Below are 17318 nucleotides of genomic sequence, written 5' to 3' on the forward strand. Positions count from 1 at the left end.
GGCTATTCCCTAAAGATTTAGATTGGGGGGGTCAGTTTTTCATGTGTTTTTGTTTGTTTTGGGGCCACATCCGGTGGTGCTCAGGAGTTATTCCTAGCTCTGCACTCAGAAATCACTCCTGGAAGACTTGTGGGGGGACCATATTGGATGCCAGGATCAAACTTTGGTTGGCCATGTGCAAGGCAAATGCCCTGCCCAATGGATATAGCTCTGGGCCCCAATGGGGCAGTTATTTTGTTTGTTTTTTTTGCTTTCAGGACTTTATCTTGGTTCTGTGCCAGGGATCAATCCAGTGTTTACCACTGCAAGGAAAGCTCCTAAACTATCTCCATAGACATCACTCAACCCCAGGAGTTTTAAACTTTATCCTTTCCCATACTGAGACTCCAGCATTTCATGATGATAGCTCTAGTTTTGCTACTCCTGGCTTTCACAGGAGTTTCTGCTTGAATGTATTTTGAACCTCTGTATCTACTCAGTTTTAGACAAGTATCTTGGAAGTAAACTCCTTGCATCTGGATCAGGAGGGGAGAAGCGTTAAGGGGGGCATTGGTGCTGGGAATGTTGCACTGGTGAGGGGTAGTGTTCCTTTTTATAACTGAAACCCAATTACAAACATATTTGTAATCATGATGCTTAAATAATGATATTAACTTAAAAGAAGAGCCTTTTCTTTTTCTTTTCTTTTTTATATTTTATTTAAACACCTTAATTACATACAAGATTGTGTTGGGTTTCAGTCATGTAAAGAACAACACCCATCACCAGTGCAAGGTTCCCATCACCAATGTCCCAAATCTCCCTCCTCCCCACCCGACCCCCGCCTGTACTCTAGACAGGCTCTCCATTTCCCTCAAACATTCTCATTATTAGGACAGTTCAAAATGTAGTTATTTCTCTAACTAAACTCATCACTCTTTGTGGTGAGCTTCCTGAGGTGAGCTGTAACTTCCAGCTCTTTTCTCTTTTGTGTCTGAAAATTATTATTGCAAGAATGTGTTTCATTTTTCTTTTCTTATTGTAGTCTTACAATGAGAATCCAAGAAGATTGATTTTATTTACGAGAGGAAGATGAAGAGGTTTTGAGTCTTGCCAAAAGATCTTGAGAACAGTAGAGTGATAATTCTTCAGGCAGCTTGACCTTGGAATGACTTCAAAGCAGATTTTTTTTTTATATCAGAAAACAGTGTTTATCTTCTTTTCCCTGGAGAGGCCTCTCTTCAAGGTAACACTAAACTCTGCAATGTAAGCCTGATGGTTCAGTCCTCAAGCCTCATGGCCATCTGGTCTACCAGAACTGTATCTGATAGTACTTGGCTTGATACAGGGGAAGAGAATATGGAAGAGAAAGCATATAGTGCCTGGAATTTTTAAGCCTTGCCTATTGAATTACCTCTTCATCTTCAAAATCCTAATGTTTCAGAATTCTGAACTTGTAACTATTATAAACATTATCCATAGAGAAAATTTCTCTTTTTATTTGGTTGTTTTGTTTGTTGTTGTTTTTATTACACCCAGTGATTTTTAGAGGCTATTCTTGCCTCTGCATCCAGAAATCCTTCCCAGAGGTGCTCAGGGGACTATATGGGATGCCAGGGATGGAATCTGGGTCTGCTACTGCAAGGAAATTGCCCTACTAGCTGTACTATTGTTCAGACCCTGATTGTTTTCTTGTTTTAGCGTTTGAATGTGGAAACACACCCTGCCATTATCCTTCTTTGATCTTGTGCAATTTTTGTCTTTTCCAAGGCACTTGCTGCCATTCAAATAAGAATACTAAGGACCATTCCAAAGCCCCATGTTAACCTATGCCTCCTCTTCCACAAACAATGTAATTGCTGTATCAGCTAGCCTATTACTATTATGCCTGGGATTTGCTTATATGGTTCCCTAAACTTTTGGATTAAGTACCCCACCCTTTCTGTAAATATTTCCCCTCCTTAACTCAAAGTCAGAATCTACCAATATAAAAGTCCATATGAAAATTTTTTGTTCTTTTTTGGTTATTAGGCCAGACCCAGTGGTGCTCAGGAGTTACTCATGGTTCTGCACTCAAAAATTACTCCTGACAGGCTTGGGTGACCATATAGGATTTCAGGAATCAAATCTGGGTTGCTTATTTGCAAAGCAAACACACTATCTACTATAGTATTGCTCCAGCCCCTGAATTTTTAATTAAGTACAAAGTCGAGGTCTAAGAAAAAGAAACACACAACAAAGTTGAGGTCTAACTCAAGAATCCTGGTCAACCCAACTGCTTAAGTGTCTTCTATGACTCCAATAAAAATTGTTTTAAAATAAATGTATGATTTATTGACAATAAATGTTTGATGTATGTGTACTTATTATATAATATATGTGTGTATATATTGTATATACTATATATATGTATATATACACTCAGGATCATGTAAAATATTTTTTTTTTTGGTTTTTGGGCCACACCCAGCAGTGCTCAGGGGTTATTCCTGGCTGTCTGCTCAGAAATAGCTCCTGGCAGGCACGGGGGACCATATGGGACACCAGGATTCGAACCAACCACCTTTGGTCCTGGATCGGCTGCTTGCAAGGCAAACTCCGCTGTGCTATCTCTCCGGGCCCCATGTAAAATATTTTAGTATAAATAAGTTGTGAGTAAAAAAATGTTGTAAGAGGTTCTGATGATATTTTCCCATTATCTGTCCATTAACTGCAATATCTAACGCAACCTTCTGAGTCACTTCAAAGGCCACAATTGTACAGACTTTTCTCTGCTTTTTCATTTATTCTAACTAACTTTACTCTCCTTTCATTTGGTGGATTTTTTCTGTCCTGTTTAATACAGAACATGGTTTACATTGTTTTTAAACAGGTAAAATATAGAATATGTTCATATTTCATAAGATTTCTCGAGTTGTATAGAAAAAATATAGGAACAGTGAAGTTCCCCCAATATAGTTTAAAAATATAGGAACATGAAAGTTCCGAAATAGTGCTTGGTAAAATAGCATTAATAGAATTTTAGGTTACAGGTGTAAAGTATATTTTGCAAATGATATGTTTTTAAAAAGGGCTGGTATATTAATTTTCACTTTATTACGTTGGCGCATGAAAATATTTAAAAAAGGGGGAAATGTGGTGTACCCCAAGACCCACCCATATCTGGGAGGAGTTTTGGGAACTGGATAATAGGTGTAACTACCTGCAAGACCTCCCATTTCTGGGAGGGGTCTGGAAAAGGATAGATAAACCTCTGAGCCAGGGGATTCAGCTTTTTGCCGTTTCTCTCTTGGCCCGGCTTGGCTTCCTGGCTTTTGGATCTTTGGGCCGCATGGAGCCCAAAGGGAAGATGGCTAACAGGAGATAAGATGCAGGGCTAGCAAAATATAGCTGAATGCTTAAAAGGTTGACATAGGCCACACACCTGTGGTGGCTAGGGCATAAATAAAGATGATTCTTCCTGAAGCCTGCGTGTGAGTGAGTCTTGATTACGCCAACTACCTGGGCCTGGAACTTGCCAGCTGGATGGGGGATGAAGCCACGTGGCTGGGGCCTAAGCACAAAGGCCTCCATCCACCGCCATCCAGCCCCATCGTTAATTATTTTATGCTACAAAGGTGAATGACTTGACCCTCTGGTAAATAATCATTATGACGACCCCCTTGAACTAGACTGACTGTGCAGTGTCCTTCACAAGAACATCAGTGTGCATGACCCCCATTCTGAGCAGCTTCATGTTGTTCTGGTTCATCTACCTGCATTTCTCATTCTGGACTGTACAATCCAGGATCCCTAGGGATTCTTCCATACATATGCCCCAAGATGGGAGGATACCTTGCTAGTGATGATGAGTTCTTGATTTAAAGGCCTCCTTGGGGCTGATAATTTATCATTCACTACTGGCATTAAACTGGAAAGACTCTTATCTCCCAAGGCCAAGGAACTGGCTCCCATTTCTTCAGACTCAGAGATTGAAAATGACTCATCTAGAGATAACCCCTTGACCCAAGCTTGAATCAGGTGGACAAACCTGTTCCGGCAATCCAAGTTCTGGGCACTGTCAAATGGTTCAATGTCTCGAATGGTTACAGATTTACCAACAGAAATGAAACCAAGGAAGACGTCATTTTTCACTGGACAGCTATTAAAAGAAAAAAATCTCAGGAAGTTTTGGGGTAGTGCTTAGATGGGGAGACTGTGGAGTTTTATGTCTTGAATAAAGAGTTATTGACGTATCTAGACATGGTGGAGTGCCAGGGAAAGGAAACCAATATGTTCCCAATAGATATTGGTTTTGCCAATTCATCCCCCCAGCTTTACTCAGTTTCCTTACCATCCATGATAGTAGAAGTCCCCTAATACATAAATAAGCAGGCAGTGAAGAAGAGAAAGCTGAAGACTTTGGCAATGTCCTAGATGCCGAGACAAAAGGCACTGTGTGTAAGGACCTTTGCTCCCAAATCTGCAGAAGTTTATCAAGGTCACTGATGGGGTAAAAGCCAAAGAGACAGTCCCATTGGAGAGGGACTAACAGCAAGAAGATGAGAGGGTCCCCCCACCCAGATTCTGGCTGAGGTACCAAAGGCCTTTCTATCCCAGTTGACCTCAGCAGCCTACCACAGAAGATGGAAATGGAGAATCCAAGTCCAGCCAAAGCCCAACTGAGAAGCTGCTTTCAGAACCTCCTGCACCTGAGTCATCTCCAAAAATTACCTTTTTTTCTAGGTTAATCTCTTGCTTTATTATAATTGGTCACTATATTGTTGGTTAAACTGTGTGTTCTACTTGTATAGCTTTTAATTGCTATTTTTTTAATTCTATGCCCAACTGCAAACAGATAATTATGTATCCAATTCTAGTGGTTTAATATTAGCTTGCAAAATTCTGGGGAAATGCATAATGTTGTTAGATTTTATTTAGATTTTTAATGGTTCTCAGCTATTCTAGTGAATGTTTCCCAAATGCTATAATGCTTGATTCTGTATATCATTCAGCAACTTTTTCTCAAATTATGTCTGCAAAAAATTTCTAACGTCTTTCTCCACAGAAGTCTTTGAAAAAGGAACTTGGATACTATAGATTTTATTAATTACAGTGCTCATTATAAAGTTTTAGAAAACTTATTTTTTAACTGTATTTATATATATATATCTGCAGAAATGTTCTTATAATTTTGTTTAGAGAAGTTTATGGAAAAGTAATTTGGATGTTCTAGACTTGTATTACAGTGCTTGGAGTAAGAATGCTTAAGATGGGGCTGGAGTGATGGCACAAGTGATAGGGCATTTGCCTTGCACGTGCTAATCTAGGACCGACTGAGGTTCAATCCCCTGGCATCTCATATGGTCCCCCAAGCCAGGAACGATTTCTGAGCACATGGCTAGGAGTAACCCCTGAGCATCACCAGGTGTGGCCCTCCCCCTGAAAAAGAATGTTTAAGAACTTGTTTTCAAATTAAAAATATATGCAGAAAGGTTTTAATGTTTATGTCAAAGAAGCCTACGAAAAAACTGTGATATGTATATAAGACAAGGATATGGGAAAATCTGATTGTTTTGAGAATGATGTATGTACAACCTAACCTATGACATTTTTTACAGCTAAGTCTACCTTCACCAGTTGTAATTTCTAGGAATTAGAAAATTTCCTCACCATCTTACATATTACTAAAAGATTTTTTTTATTTCTCCAGATTTTACCTGTGCAAATTAATGGTCTCTAGCTCCTTTTCTTTTTTTCTTTTTTTTTTTTTTGCCTCTATCAGAGAACAATAGGACAAGACTTTTGTATTTCTTCTCAATTTTTTGTACAAAAAAGGATGAATTGTTAGATCACACCCTGTTTTTATCCAAAACAAAGGCATTCTCCCAACTTCCTCTTTGCTTTTCACCTATCACACACACACACACACACACACACACACACACACACACACACACACACACACACATCCTATCCTACACCTATCCTACAGTAGCTCAAAATAGGTCCTTTTGTCACTCAATTGACCTGGTAAATAAAGAGGTTTCAGTTTGGCTTGGCACATGGAAGGGGACCATGAGGTGAAAAACCAAATAACTCTGTGGTTCTCTTCTGATAAGCTTGGTTTATTCATTCTTCATTGCTGCCCTACATTAGACCCGTTCACCTAGGTTTGGAAATATGGTACATTGGGTTATATTACATATAATCTCAACCTTTTTTTCTGATCCAGAAAACAAGGTAGTTTAGTATACTTCTAAAGAGGAGAATATAAAATCACAGGGAGACCAAAAAACTTTTCCAAATCACACAGTTTGTCAGCATGTCTGTTTGGTTCCAAAGTCTATCTTCTTAAGCATACTATTTTCCTAGTATTTAAGGAAATAATATTTTTATTTCTGGTTGAAGAATAATTTATACAAATCTCTTTTCTGCCCAGAGTGCAAATTTCCAGAGTTATTGCATAGGTCTATACAAGACATGCAAAATGATGGAATCTACTATATATATCCGTATCATCTAAGGTCTTTCCTTTCAGGAGAGGATTTCTGGCAAAAAAAAAAGAGAACATAATAAAAAAGGTAGGAGAGCATGCACATTTGAGAAATCAAAGGGGTTTGAGGCCATGATGTTATAGTAGTTATTGAGGGTGCTGGAAAGAGCCACTGGATGAGATAGGATGCAAGCAACTAAAAAGCCTTTGCACCGAGTCACTCTTCCTCCTGTTGGCATTCTCAGTAATCCATGAATTCACTCTTATGCTTCATAATCTGGAGAACTGGATCAGGTCGCGATTAATCTCAGCCACAGAGCGGCAACCTAAGCAAACAATATAGTTAAAGGTGTGTATATGCAGTTATATATATGTATATATACAAATATATGTGTATCTCATTTCTCTACACCATCAGTAACTTACCCCATTATGAAAATAGGTCTATGATTTGGAACAAGTCTGCCTTGATCTTTGGAGTACACCTTGATAAAGTGTTTTATATATATATATATATATATATATATATATATATACAGAATAGATATTTTATTATGTATTACACTGGAAATTTCTTTTAAGCCTGGGTTTATGTTATCTTTTTTTAATATAATTTTTATTTTGATCATATTGACTTACATATTGTAGACAATATTATTTTAGGCACATATTTACATAAAATCAAGGGGGATTCCCATCACCAAATTGTTCTCCCTACACTTCCATTTTTGTCCTCTCTCCCATTTCCTCTTCCCTCACCCCCAGGGTGGCTAGAATATGTATCTGACCTACTACTTAGTAGTCTTGCACCTGTTTGGTCTTGATGTCTCCCTTATTTCCCCCTCTAACTGGAGGCAGGACTAGCTAGTTCAAGATGCTATGTTATCTTTTATTGCTGTTCTATAAATATGGCATGATAAAAATGGAAAAAATACTCACTATGTCAGAATACTATATTAATTCTTCTGTGTAAAATATTCTACTTGAACTTGATCTACTCCTGATAACATTCAAGCATATAAATTTCACCTCTGTCAAGGAGTAATATGACTGAGGGCACAAGAAGAGATTCATACATTACTATCTTCTAAAAGACCCCTAAAACTAGGCTTTCTCTTCAAGCCCATGTTCTCCCTTGAACATGGATCCTTGTTCCTAATCTCTTTTTCTTTGCTTCTAAAGAAGCCAATATTCTCTTTTAAACATGTCCTTATCTCTTTCTTTCACTCTCATCTTTCTAAATACATTATTTTATTTACTTGTATTTTAAATTTTTTAATAAGGGAAACTGGAGCAGTAACAAGGCTGAGTTAACTGCAGAATTTTGTGACTGGCAGCATTAATACAAGGTAAATAAGTCTTACTATGTTGGGCTCCACCAGATAGAAATCACAAAATAGACTGCTTAAACACTTAATCCCTTAATCCTAAAATAGATATTGACTCATCCTAATGGCCATTTCTTTAAAATTCCAAAGTTCTGGGGAAAGAATAATAGTGAAGTGGTAAAGGGGTTCGATCCTTAGCGTCCCATATGATCCCCTGAGCCAGGAGCAATTTCTGAGCTCAGAGTCAGGAGTAACCCCTGAGTGTCACTGGGAGTGACCCCTCCAAAAACAACAAAAACCAGAAAACAAAATTCCAAAGTTTTGCAAACAACCCACAACACCTGGCCATTTGCACAACATGCCCTTTTGGCATAATAGGCATGGGCACATTGCACCATTTGGTCATCCGGCAAAGTAGGTGGGTCACCCTATGGGCAATCTTCACCCACACAAAAATTTGTCTCACATTAGCAATGAGAATTCTGGCATCTCCCAGAATTCTTATTTTTCTTACTCATTAGTTTAAGGCATTTTTCTAAATAAATTTCATAAAAACAATCTTGCTTCAAAAAATAAAGTAATAACCTTGTTTAATGGAGGATATTAATTAATTAACATGCAAAATTAGTTGGGGTTAGATAGGTCATGAAATGTGTCCCTTAGAGGGTTGAAGGGAAAGTGTAGGATCCAGAGCCTTGCATGTGGCTGATCTAGATTTGATTCCTCCAACACCTATGGTCCCATGAGACCTGCCAAAATTGACCCCTGAGCCCAAAGCCAAGAGTAAGCTCTGGGTGTACCCCCCTAAACAAAAGATGTAAAAGTAAAAGGAGAGAGAGTGAGAAAGATGGAGAGAGGAATAGAGAAAGGGAGAGAGAGAAAAGATTTAGCATGGTGGAAAATTGGACTGGAGAATCATGGACCCATAATGAAAAATCTGTGGTTAGGAAAAGCCAAAAGAACTTAATAGGAGGGTATATATGGAATTAATGGGATGCCTTCCCAGTCCGTAATGCCTTGTTACTCATTGGTTGGAAACATCTTTTGAATGTAGTACCTTGGACTAGTGGTTAGACCACTTAATCTCCACCTCAGGGTATGGTCTGATTCTTTCTAATAAATACCCTTGTTTCAGGAAAATGCTTTCTTGCATTTCCGAACTTTGCCACAAAGCTGCCTGCTTCTTAGGAGTGGAAGGTTTGCATGTTGAAATCCCTGAACTCATTCCACCTCCTTCAGGGTGTGTGGATTATTTTCTGCATTTGGCATATGCTTCCAAACTCGTATCTCTCCAGTATCAAGGTTTTGGAGCTTGAGACCTGATTTGACAGGTATGTAATGTTTTTCTAGAAGTTCTTTCCACATCTATGGCAGAAGTGCCCAAACAAACTAAAGTAAGATGAGCAATTCGCAAAAACATCACAAAATATTTCCCCTCCCTAAAAACATTAAGTAGGAAAAGTAGAGTTTCACATGACAGGATCAACAAGCATGAAGATACACAAGCAACCCAGGAAAGTACACATGGAATGACTTCAATAGAGGTAGGAATTTAGAACCAGAGGCTCTTTTCTGTGTTGACAAAGATCTCAAGAACTTTGTCCTCCTGGGGTAGAGGACAGAGAGCCTCCAGTATAGGCCAACCCACTGTAAAGGTAAACTATGTAAAAAAAAAAAAAGTCTCACATTAAAGAATTTATTTTTTTTGGTTTGAGACATTTTCCTATATTTCCTTTCCTTTTTAGTCCTCTTATCTCTCTCTTATTCTCTTACTTGGTTATATTGACTGATTTGTCTGTACACTTAGATTCCTGAATCAGAACAATAAGAAGAAAGAGAAGCACAAACAACCAAGCCTGAGGTCAGAGGAGGAGGTGGTGAGTCGCCTAAACTGGGAAAGATTGGAGACACTTGCATCATATATACAAAGATTGTGTTAAACCTGAGTTCAACAGAATTCTCTCAGAGACCACTCTAAAAAACCCTCTGGAGAATCCATCCACCATTCCCAAGAGATTTGTTACAAACTGCTGCAGTTGACCTCAGAACTAGGGAGGTTTCCAGGGAGTGAGGAGAGAGGAAGTAGAGACCGAAAGCTCTAAACTTTTGTAGTGTGGAAAGGAAGACATAATTTGAAAATTGGCACTCGACTTAAATCTCCACTGAAGTCTTAAGTAAGGGTTGAAGGAAAATGATTGGTGGTGCTGAGAGCTCAGATTTTGTTTAAATTCAGCTTTGTGCTTGCATCCAGTGAAAGAAAGGTAAAGAAGAGTACAGAAGCATTTCCTTGTTGCAGCAGCTGGAAGTCTGAAGCAGATCAAGGTCCCACATTTATTCAGACTAACATTGGTTTAACCAAACATACTAACATTAGCCTGCCCAGTCTACTGTGCTTAGCTTCAAGATGAAGTTTCTTGAAGCATTCAACTTAGCAGAGGACTAGTGATCAGTCTGTGGAACACAAGAGCAAGAAGGCTCTGTCAAGCTCTGGTGACAGCACTGATCTCCCAGTTAGGCTTTTTCTAATAGATGCCCAACCACTTTGGAGTGTTTTTGAAAAGAAACTTAGCCCCAAGGTTGAACGAATATGACTCAGAATTATCCGTGGCCTTGTCCAAATCAAATGATCTGGGTCACTGATGCCCAAAGGTCCTTTGAAACTGGTGAAAAGGTGAGATAGCCTTATTAGTCTTTTAGGAAATGAATATGCTGGCATAACTAACAGGGGCAACTTAATTCAACACAGTCATATCATAGTGTAGTAGGAAAGCTGCTCTGGTCATCTTTTAGAGATGCTTAAACATGGAACGCATATGAAAACTAATTCATGGGCCCAGAGAGATAGCACATGGGGCTATTCGTGAATTAATTCATCTGGGAGGATTAAAGACCAACTATAATTTGGAGCTCCAAGTCTACCCAAACAATCACACCATGGCTTGCTACCTAGATCTGAACTTGAATTCTACAATTAAAGCTAATACTGGCAAGTGCAAATTGCCTATGAGCTTTGAAGATCTGTTTGCTGAGCAACTGTTATTGGTCATCCATGACCACAGTCACCTTTGATACCTATGTCAACCAGACTTTGACAGCACATCAGTTGCTATAGATGAGCAACTGTGAACTCTAGACCAGCATTCAGGCCAGGCAGGCCTCAGCATTATAGCTGCTAGGTAAATTTGTAATCACAAATTCCCAGCTGTCACACTCAGTGCCACCATCTTTTGTAAATTTCAGTGCCTAGTCATGGCTCAGGTCAGCTCATACTTGGAATACCACTCATGTAAAACCAAAGGAATTTATCTTCTTTGATGGATAGGGGCAAGAGTACAGGATACTCAATGAAATATAGAAATCAGTGAAAAAGGCTATCACTAAGCTCAAAAATATTTAAAAGAAAATATGAAAAACTAATTCATGGGCCCGGAGAGATAGCACAGCGGTGTTTGCCTTGCAAGCAGCTAGCTAATCCAGGATCTAAGGTGGTTGGTTCGAATCCCAGTGTCCCATATGGTCCCCCGTGCCTGCCAGGAGCTATTTCTGAGCAGACAGCCATGAGTAACCGCTGAGCACCACCGGGTGTGGCCCAAAAACCAAAAAAAAAAAAAAAAAAAAAAAAAAAGAAGAAGAAGAAGAAGAAGAAGAAGAAAAACTAATTCAAACATACAAGAAGGAACTAAAGAGTATAGTAGCTGAAGTACAAATACCACATTAATTTGTAGTAGAATGGAAGAAGAAGACGAAGAAGAAGAAGAAGAAGAAGAAGAAGAAGAAGAAGAAGTAGAAGAAGAAGAAGAAGAAGAAAAGAAGAAGAAGAAAAAGAAAAGAAGAAGAAAAGAAGAAAAATAGGAGGAGGATGAGAAGGAGGAGGAGGAAGAGGAAAGGGACCAGAGAAATAATTCGGTGAGTAAGGCATTTGCCTTGCATACAGCTAATCCAGGTTTGATATCTGGCACTCCATATGGTCCCAGGAGTAATTCTTGAATGGTCAGGAGTAACCCCTGAGCATAGCTGAGTATGGCCCTCACTCTCCCCAAAAAAGAGGAAAAAGAAAAAAATATTTAAAAATCTTTAAAAATGTAAGAAACTGCATTATGAGAAATAGCATATATTTCATAGGGATTAAAGAAAAAAATGAAAAGGAAAAATGCTACTCATGGAAAATAGAATTGGAGAGACCTTCCACAATAAGAAGGTGACATGTATCGTGAACCAGGAGTCCCAAAGGGTTCCAAACAAAATAAACCCAAACAGAAGAATGTCAAGACACAATGTAATCAAAATAATCATGTGGTAGAATCCCAGTGTTTCCCAAAGTGGGCACCAGTGTCCTCCGTGGGTTCTGGAGCAACCCAGGGGGCAGTGGCAAAGAAAGGAAAATTATGGGTAGTACTTTCTTTTTTTGTTTTTGCTTTGGGGCCACACCTGGTGATTCTCAGGGGTTACCCATCGCTATGCACTCAGAAATCGCTCCAGGCTTGGGGGATTATATGAGACGCCAGGGATTAAATTGAGGTCCGTCCTGGGTCAACCGCAAATGCCCTACAGCTGTGCCATCACTTGGGTCCTGGGTAGTACTTAGTATATGTTTACTTAAAGAAGGTAGATTTCCAGGAGTTGCTGAATAGTTTTGTTTTGTTTTGTTTCTTTAAAGGAGGTGATAGTCAAATAAGTTTAGGAACTTTTGATGAGGGTATGTTAAGCAAAATAAGAAGAAGACCAATGTCAGATGACTTAACTCATACATGGTATAAAAAATGAATAAATCAAGGAAATAAACAGTATCCAATTATAACAAACCTTTGAATTATGACTATAGAACTGAGTTTTAAAGAATGTGGTGAAGGAAGTGGTGTACTAGAAGTTACAGTGGAGTGTCTTTGGCACTTTGGTGGTGGTAGAGGTGCAGTATTTTTTGGACACCAAAAGCATAATATTAACCAGGGAACTGGGGAGGTAGTACAGTGTATAGCACTTGCCTTGCATAATAACAACTGGTATTTGATCCCCACATCTCATATGATCCCCCAAAGCAAGCACTATCAGGAGTGATAGAGTTAGCAATCACCCTGAGCTTTGCTGGGTGTGGCCCCAAAACAAAAACAAACATACAAAACCCATTAACATTACTGTAACCATATTATCTCAGTAACAAGAAAATATTTTTTAAGAGGGGCTAGAAAGGTGCTCAAAGGACCGGAGCACAAATTTTGCAAGCATGAGGCACTGCAGGATTCCCTTGAAGCAACTCTTAAGCTCCATAAGAGAGTAGCACCCAGCATGCCAGAAATCCAAAAATCTAATTTTTAGCTTGGCCTCAACAAAAGAAAAGAATTTTTTTGGGGGGGTTGGGCCACACCCAGTGACGCTCAGGGGTTACTCCTTACTTTGTACTCAGAAATTGCTTCTGGCTTGGGAGACCATATGGGAAGCCGGGGTATCCAACAGCAGTCCGTCCTAGGTCAGCACATGCAAGGCAAATGTCCTATCGCTTGTGCCACCGCTCTGGCCACCCCAAGAAAGATTTAAAAATATTACATAGTAAAATTATGGACAAAATCAATCTTTTCTTCAATTTGAATGCTTCTTGCTTCTGTTTTGACTATTAGTTAAAAGAGTAGGTAGACCATGGCCGTTCTTTTGCTTTCCCTGACTCTTTATTATTCATTGTGTGCACCTCGGACCCAGACATTGCTTGTGTAACTTATAGGAAACTAACTGGTTCTGAATGACTTATTTGGAGACCAAGCATGTCTGACAATTATACTGTCAGGCAAAGGGCAGTTTCTTTACCAGTCGCAAGTTTCTTCCTGTTTGTATTATCTCCCAGTTACTTTGCAACATAATTCCTTAAAAAATCTGTTGGATGAAACCCAACAGATGACATCCAACAAGCCTAGGCATTTTACACAGGCCAGGGCAGAATGGGACCCTCTTCCAAAATCAGAAATCGCACTTTCATTCTGGAGCAGATGCATTGCATTTAAAGACAAACTATATTTTTGGTGAAGGTAAAGATGGGAAAGCGGGTTATGGGCCATACAGGGTCTGTGCTCAGGGTTCGCCACTAGCAGTCCTCAGGAACCTTAAATGTTGCTGGGGATTGAACCAGGGTTGGTTGTGTTCAAGGCAACCATTATCCAGTATATTATCCATTATACCTTATCCAGTATATTATCTCTTGGCCCTGGTTATGATCTTTGGGTTATCCCTTCCCAACTCTCTCTCATCTTAGGCCAGGAAAAAACTAGACTAGGATCTTGTTCTACTATTCTTCTTTTTTTTTTTTTTTGCTTTAGAGCCTCTCTCTTTTTTTAATAATGATTTTTATTTTGACCAAAGTGGATTACATATCTTTCACAGTAATATTTTAGGTACATAGTGACATTGGATCAGGGTAGTTCCTACCACCAAAGTTGTCCTCCCTCCCCCCTTGTTTCTAACATGCATCCCATATTCCTCTCCCTTGTCCCCGGGACTGCTAATATAAGTGGTCCCCTCTGTGTCTATCATGTTGTGGATTGGGTATCGATTCTGTTGTCGTTGGATTGGGTTTGGTATCTAAGTCTGATCATTTTTATTACTACTTAGTGATCGTACAACTGTTTGGTCTTGGTGCCCTCCATTGTTTTCCCCTCAAATTGAAAGGCAGAACAAGTTGGTTCAAGTTATGTTGTTCTGTTTGAGGAGAAGAAAAAAAACAAAATTCGGATAAGAATCAAACAAGCAAAGAATGAGTGGAGTTCTCCTAGAGGCTATAAATATTAATTTGAGAGAAGAAAAGTAAAAGGAAGAGCACATCAACAGGGGTTGGAGAGATAGCATGGAGGCAAAGCATTTATTTCAAACTCTTACTCTCAGCTCCAAATCTGGGTAAGAATTTCTAAAACTTACCAGTCAGAGTCATGGAAATGTGGAATTCCTTTTTTAAAATATTCAGAACTTCCTCAACACCACTTTCGCCCTGTTGTCAAGATTGGCGGTGACGGGAAGCCAGAAAACAAAAAAAGGAACATATATAATTATGATCTGAGAGAAAATTTTGTATTCCCAGAACTGTGAAATCAATCCAAGATTGGGACCCATGGAAGAAAGAAAGGAAGACAGGATGGAAAATCTAGAAAACCCACAACCCTTAGCAGCAGAAACTGAGATGTGTGTAGGGTAGAGAGATATGAGGCTAGAGGTCAAATCACAGAAAAGTCTTCCAACAGCATGAAGCTGAAATCACTTGCAGTTGGGTTTTATATTGCTTCTCTCACCTGGCAGGCAAGACCCCACAGGATGGGTCTCCCAATAAACACACACTTAGCCCCGAGAGCCAGTGCCTTGAGCACATCATTGCCAGATCTGATTCCACCATCCACATACACTTCAACCTTCCCTTTCACAGCAGCTATAACTTCTGGCAGAGCATCAATCTGGAAAGAAAAGATATAATTCTGGTGGTGTTTCTGTTTTGACATTCCAGATTTGTGATGTGTAGGGGAACTCTCTAAGGGTTAAAATGAAGAATTGGATGATGATGTAAGAAGTAGTATGTTTAATCGTTTCTGCGAGGCTCTAGCTTGAATATTGCTACTCTTAGCCCATCCTCTCTGCTGTTGCTATATTCCCAGGCCCTCAGATTTTAATTTCTGCATTTTATGCCTTGAGATTTCTTCTCGGACAGAAATCTGACAAAGTCAGAAGTCGAAGTCTCTTGTCATGGTATGGCTTCTCCTCATCTATACTAGTCACTTCTACAGCTTTTTTTTTCACCTGCTATTATTTTCTTTAAAATATTTTTAGGGGCCAGAGAGAGAGCATGTAGGTAGGACGTTTGCCTTGCATGCAGAAGAATGATGGTTCAAATTCCCCGCATCCCATATGGTCCCCCGAGAGCCAGGAGTAACCCCTGAGCACTGCCGGGTGTGACCAAAAAACCAAAACAAACAAAAAAATATGTGATTTACAAAGCTATTTATAATAGAACTTCAGACATGTAGTATTCCAACATCAATCCAACCACCAGTGTCAGTTTCTCTCCAGAAATGCTCCCAGGTACCCTTCTACATATCAGAGCAGCTCCGTGGCAGGTCTATTGTTAAATGTGGTTGCTGTGATTTGCGTTTTATTCTTTTAGTGTTTTTGGCTCTGTGGTTTAGGTATAAAGACATGCCATACTTCTATATGATTGATGTCCCTGTTACCTCCCATATTCTTCTTCTCATTTTGCCCCAACTTCTTTCCATTCGTATCCTTCTCATTTTTATTATCAAAAGTGAAAAAAGTAAAGATATCTCCCACATTTGGTTCCTTAGATACCTTCATTCAGTTATTCTATGTACCACAGATATGTAAGGTCATCTAATATTTTTCTTCTTCTGATCCACTTTGCCTAACATGATGTCCCCTATTTCCATTCAAGTTGCAGCAACTTGCATAATTTTATCATTTTTTTAATTTTATCATTCTTTACAATGGAAACATTGCATTCCATTTTACACATTTACCACATCATTATTTCCCATTTGTCACTGAATCCCTAGGTTGATTCCATATCCCAGTACTATACTGCAATTAATAATACAGTACTATAATATAATATAACAATTTATAATATAATAATATACAGTACTATACTGCAATTAATAATGTTGTGTGTATGTTCTTTTGAATGGATGTTTTAGTGTCTTGTGGGTAGATGCCATAAAGTAGAATTGCTGGGTATATTGCATCTCTATTTTTACTTTTCTAAAAAATCTCTGTATTGTTTCTGTATTGTCTCTGTATTGTTTTCTATAGAGGTTGACCCAGACTACATTCTCATCACCACTCCTGTTTCTTGGACAGGATAGCCAGAAATATTTTCTCCACCAAGGCACTAAATCTTTGGCAAATCAAGTTGGATGGGCTATGGCTACCATATTTGATGCAACCTAGTTATGTCTAACATTTCTCCATGTGACATTTCAATGATTTGTTCCTGACCTCCAGAGATATCTGAAATGAGATAATAGCAAGGATATCTGCATGGTAAAATAAAAGATTGAAGCCTTTGAAAGCCAGTTGAAAAGCAGATTATGATTCTGACCTAGGTTCAGATGTCTAAAGGGTGGGTCCCTATGATAAAAGCCAAACTGCTCTGTGTTTCTTTGAAGGACAACCAGAGAGGAGAAATAGTATTAATGAGGGTTGGCAAGGCAGAACTCTTCTTTCTTTGGATACTGCCTTTGCCAATACTCATTCTTTGTTGGGTAAGTACATGGGGACAATTATTTAATTTTTTCTCTACCCATTACTTAGTCCTCCACACACAAACAATATTAGCTATAATGATTGATGAAATAAAGCCTTTTGTAAAATATTTGGTTAGAATTGGTTTAATATTTAATCCTCTGCTGCTTATTGGTAATGGGCTTTTTGATCCTACTTCATTAGGACAAGCTCTGTTCTACTCTTTCATATGCTCTGTTCTGTGTAAAAGTGGTTTGAGGGTACCCTTGAAAGAGGCCCCAAGATAAAACTCAGAGTATGTTATGTCATCTCCA

The 17318-nt window shown here is 38.9% G+C and overlaps 1 protein-coding gene and 1 non-coding gene across 2 annotated transcripts in view; both read right to left on the minus strand.

Moving 5' to 3' along the window:
• Positions 1-6668: 6668 nt before the first annotated feature.
• The window catches only part of HAO2 (hydroxyacid oxidase 2), a 37797-nt gene continuing 27147 nt past the window's right edge, over positions 6669-17318 (minus strand). Inside the window, exons 6-8 of the mRNA XM_049765981.1 lie at positions 15048-15206; positions 14680-14749; positions 6669-6780 (exon numbers count right to left, since the gene is read on the minus strand). Coding sequence (XP_049621938.1) covers positions 6725-6780; positions 14680-14749; positions 15048-15206 — 285 coding nt within the window. The 3' untranslated portion in view covers positions 6669-6724. The remainder of the gene's footprint in view (positions 6781-14679; positions 14750-15047; positions 15207-17318) is intronic.
• Positions 8164-8313, minus strand: LOC125997856 (U12 minor spliceosomal RNA). Its single transcript, XR_007491855.1, has one exon. It is a non-coding gene; the product is annotated as a U12 minor spliceosomal RNA (small nuclear RNA).

The sequence above is a fragment of the Suncus etruscus genome, chromosome 19 (assembly GCF_024139225.1).
Source record: "Suncus etruscus isolate mSunEtr1 chromosome 19, mSunEtr1.pri.cur, whole genome shotgun sequence".
Taxonomy (NCBI): domain Eukaryota; kingdom Metazoa; phylum Chordata; class Mammalia; order Eulipotyphla; family Soricidae; genus Suncus; species Suncus etruscus.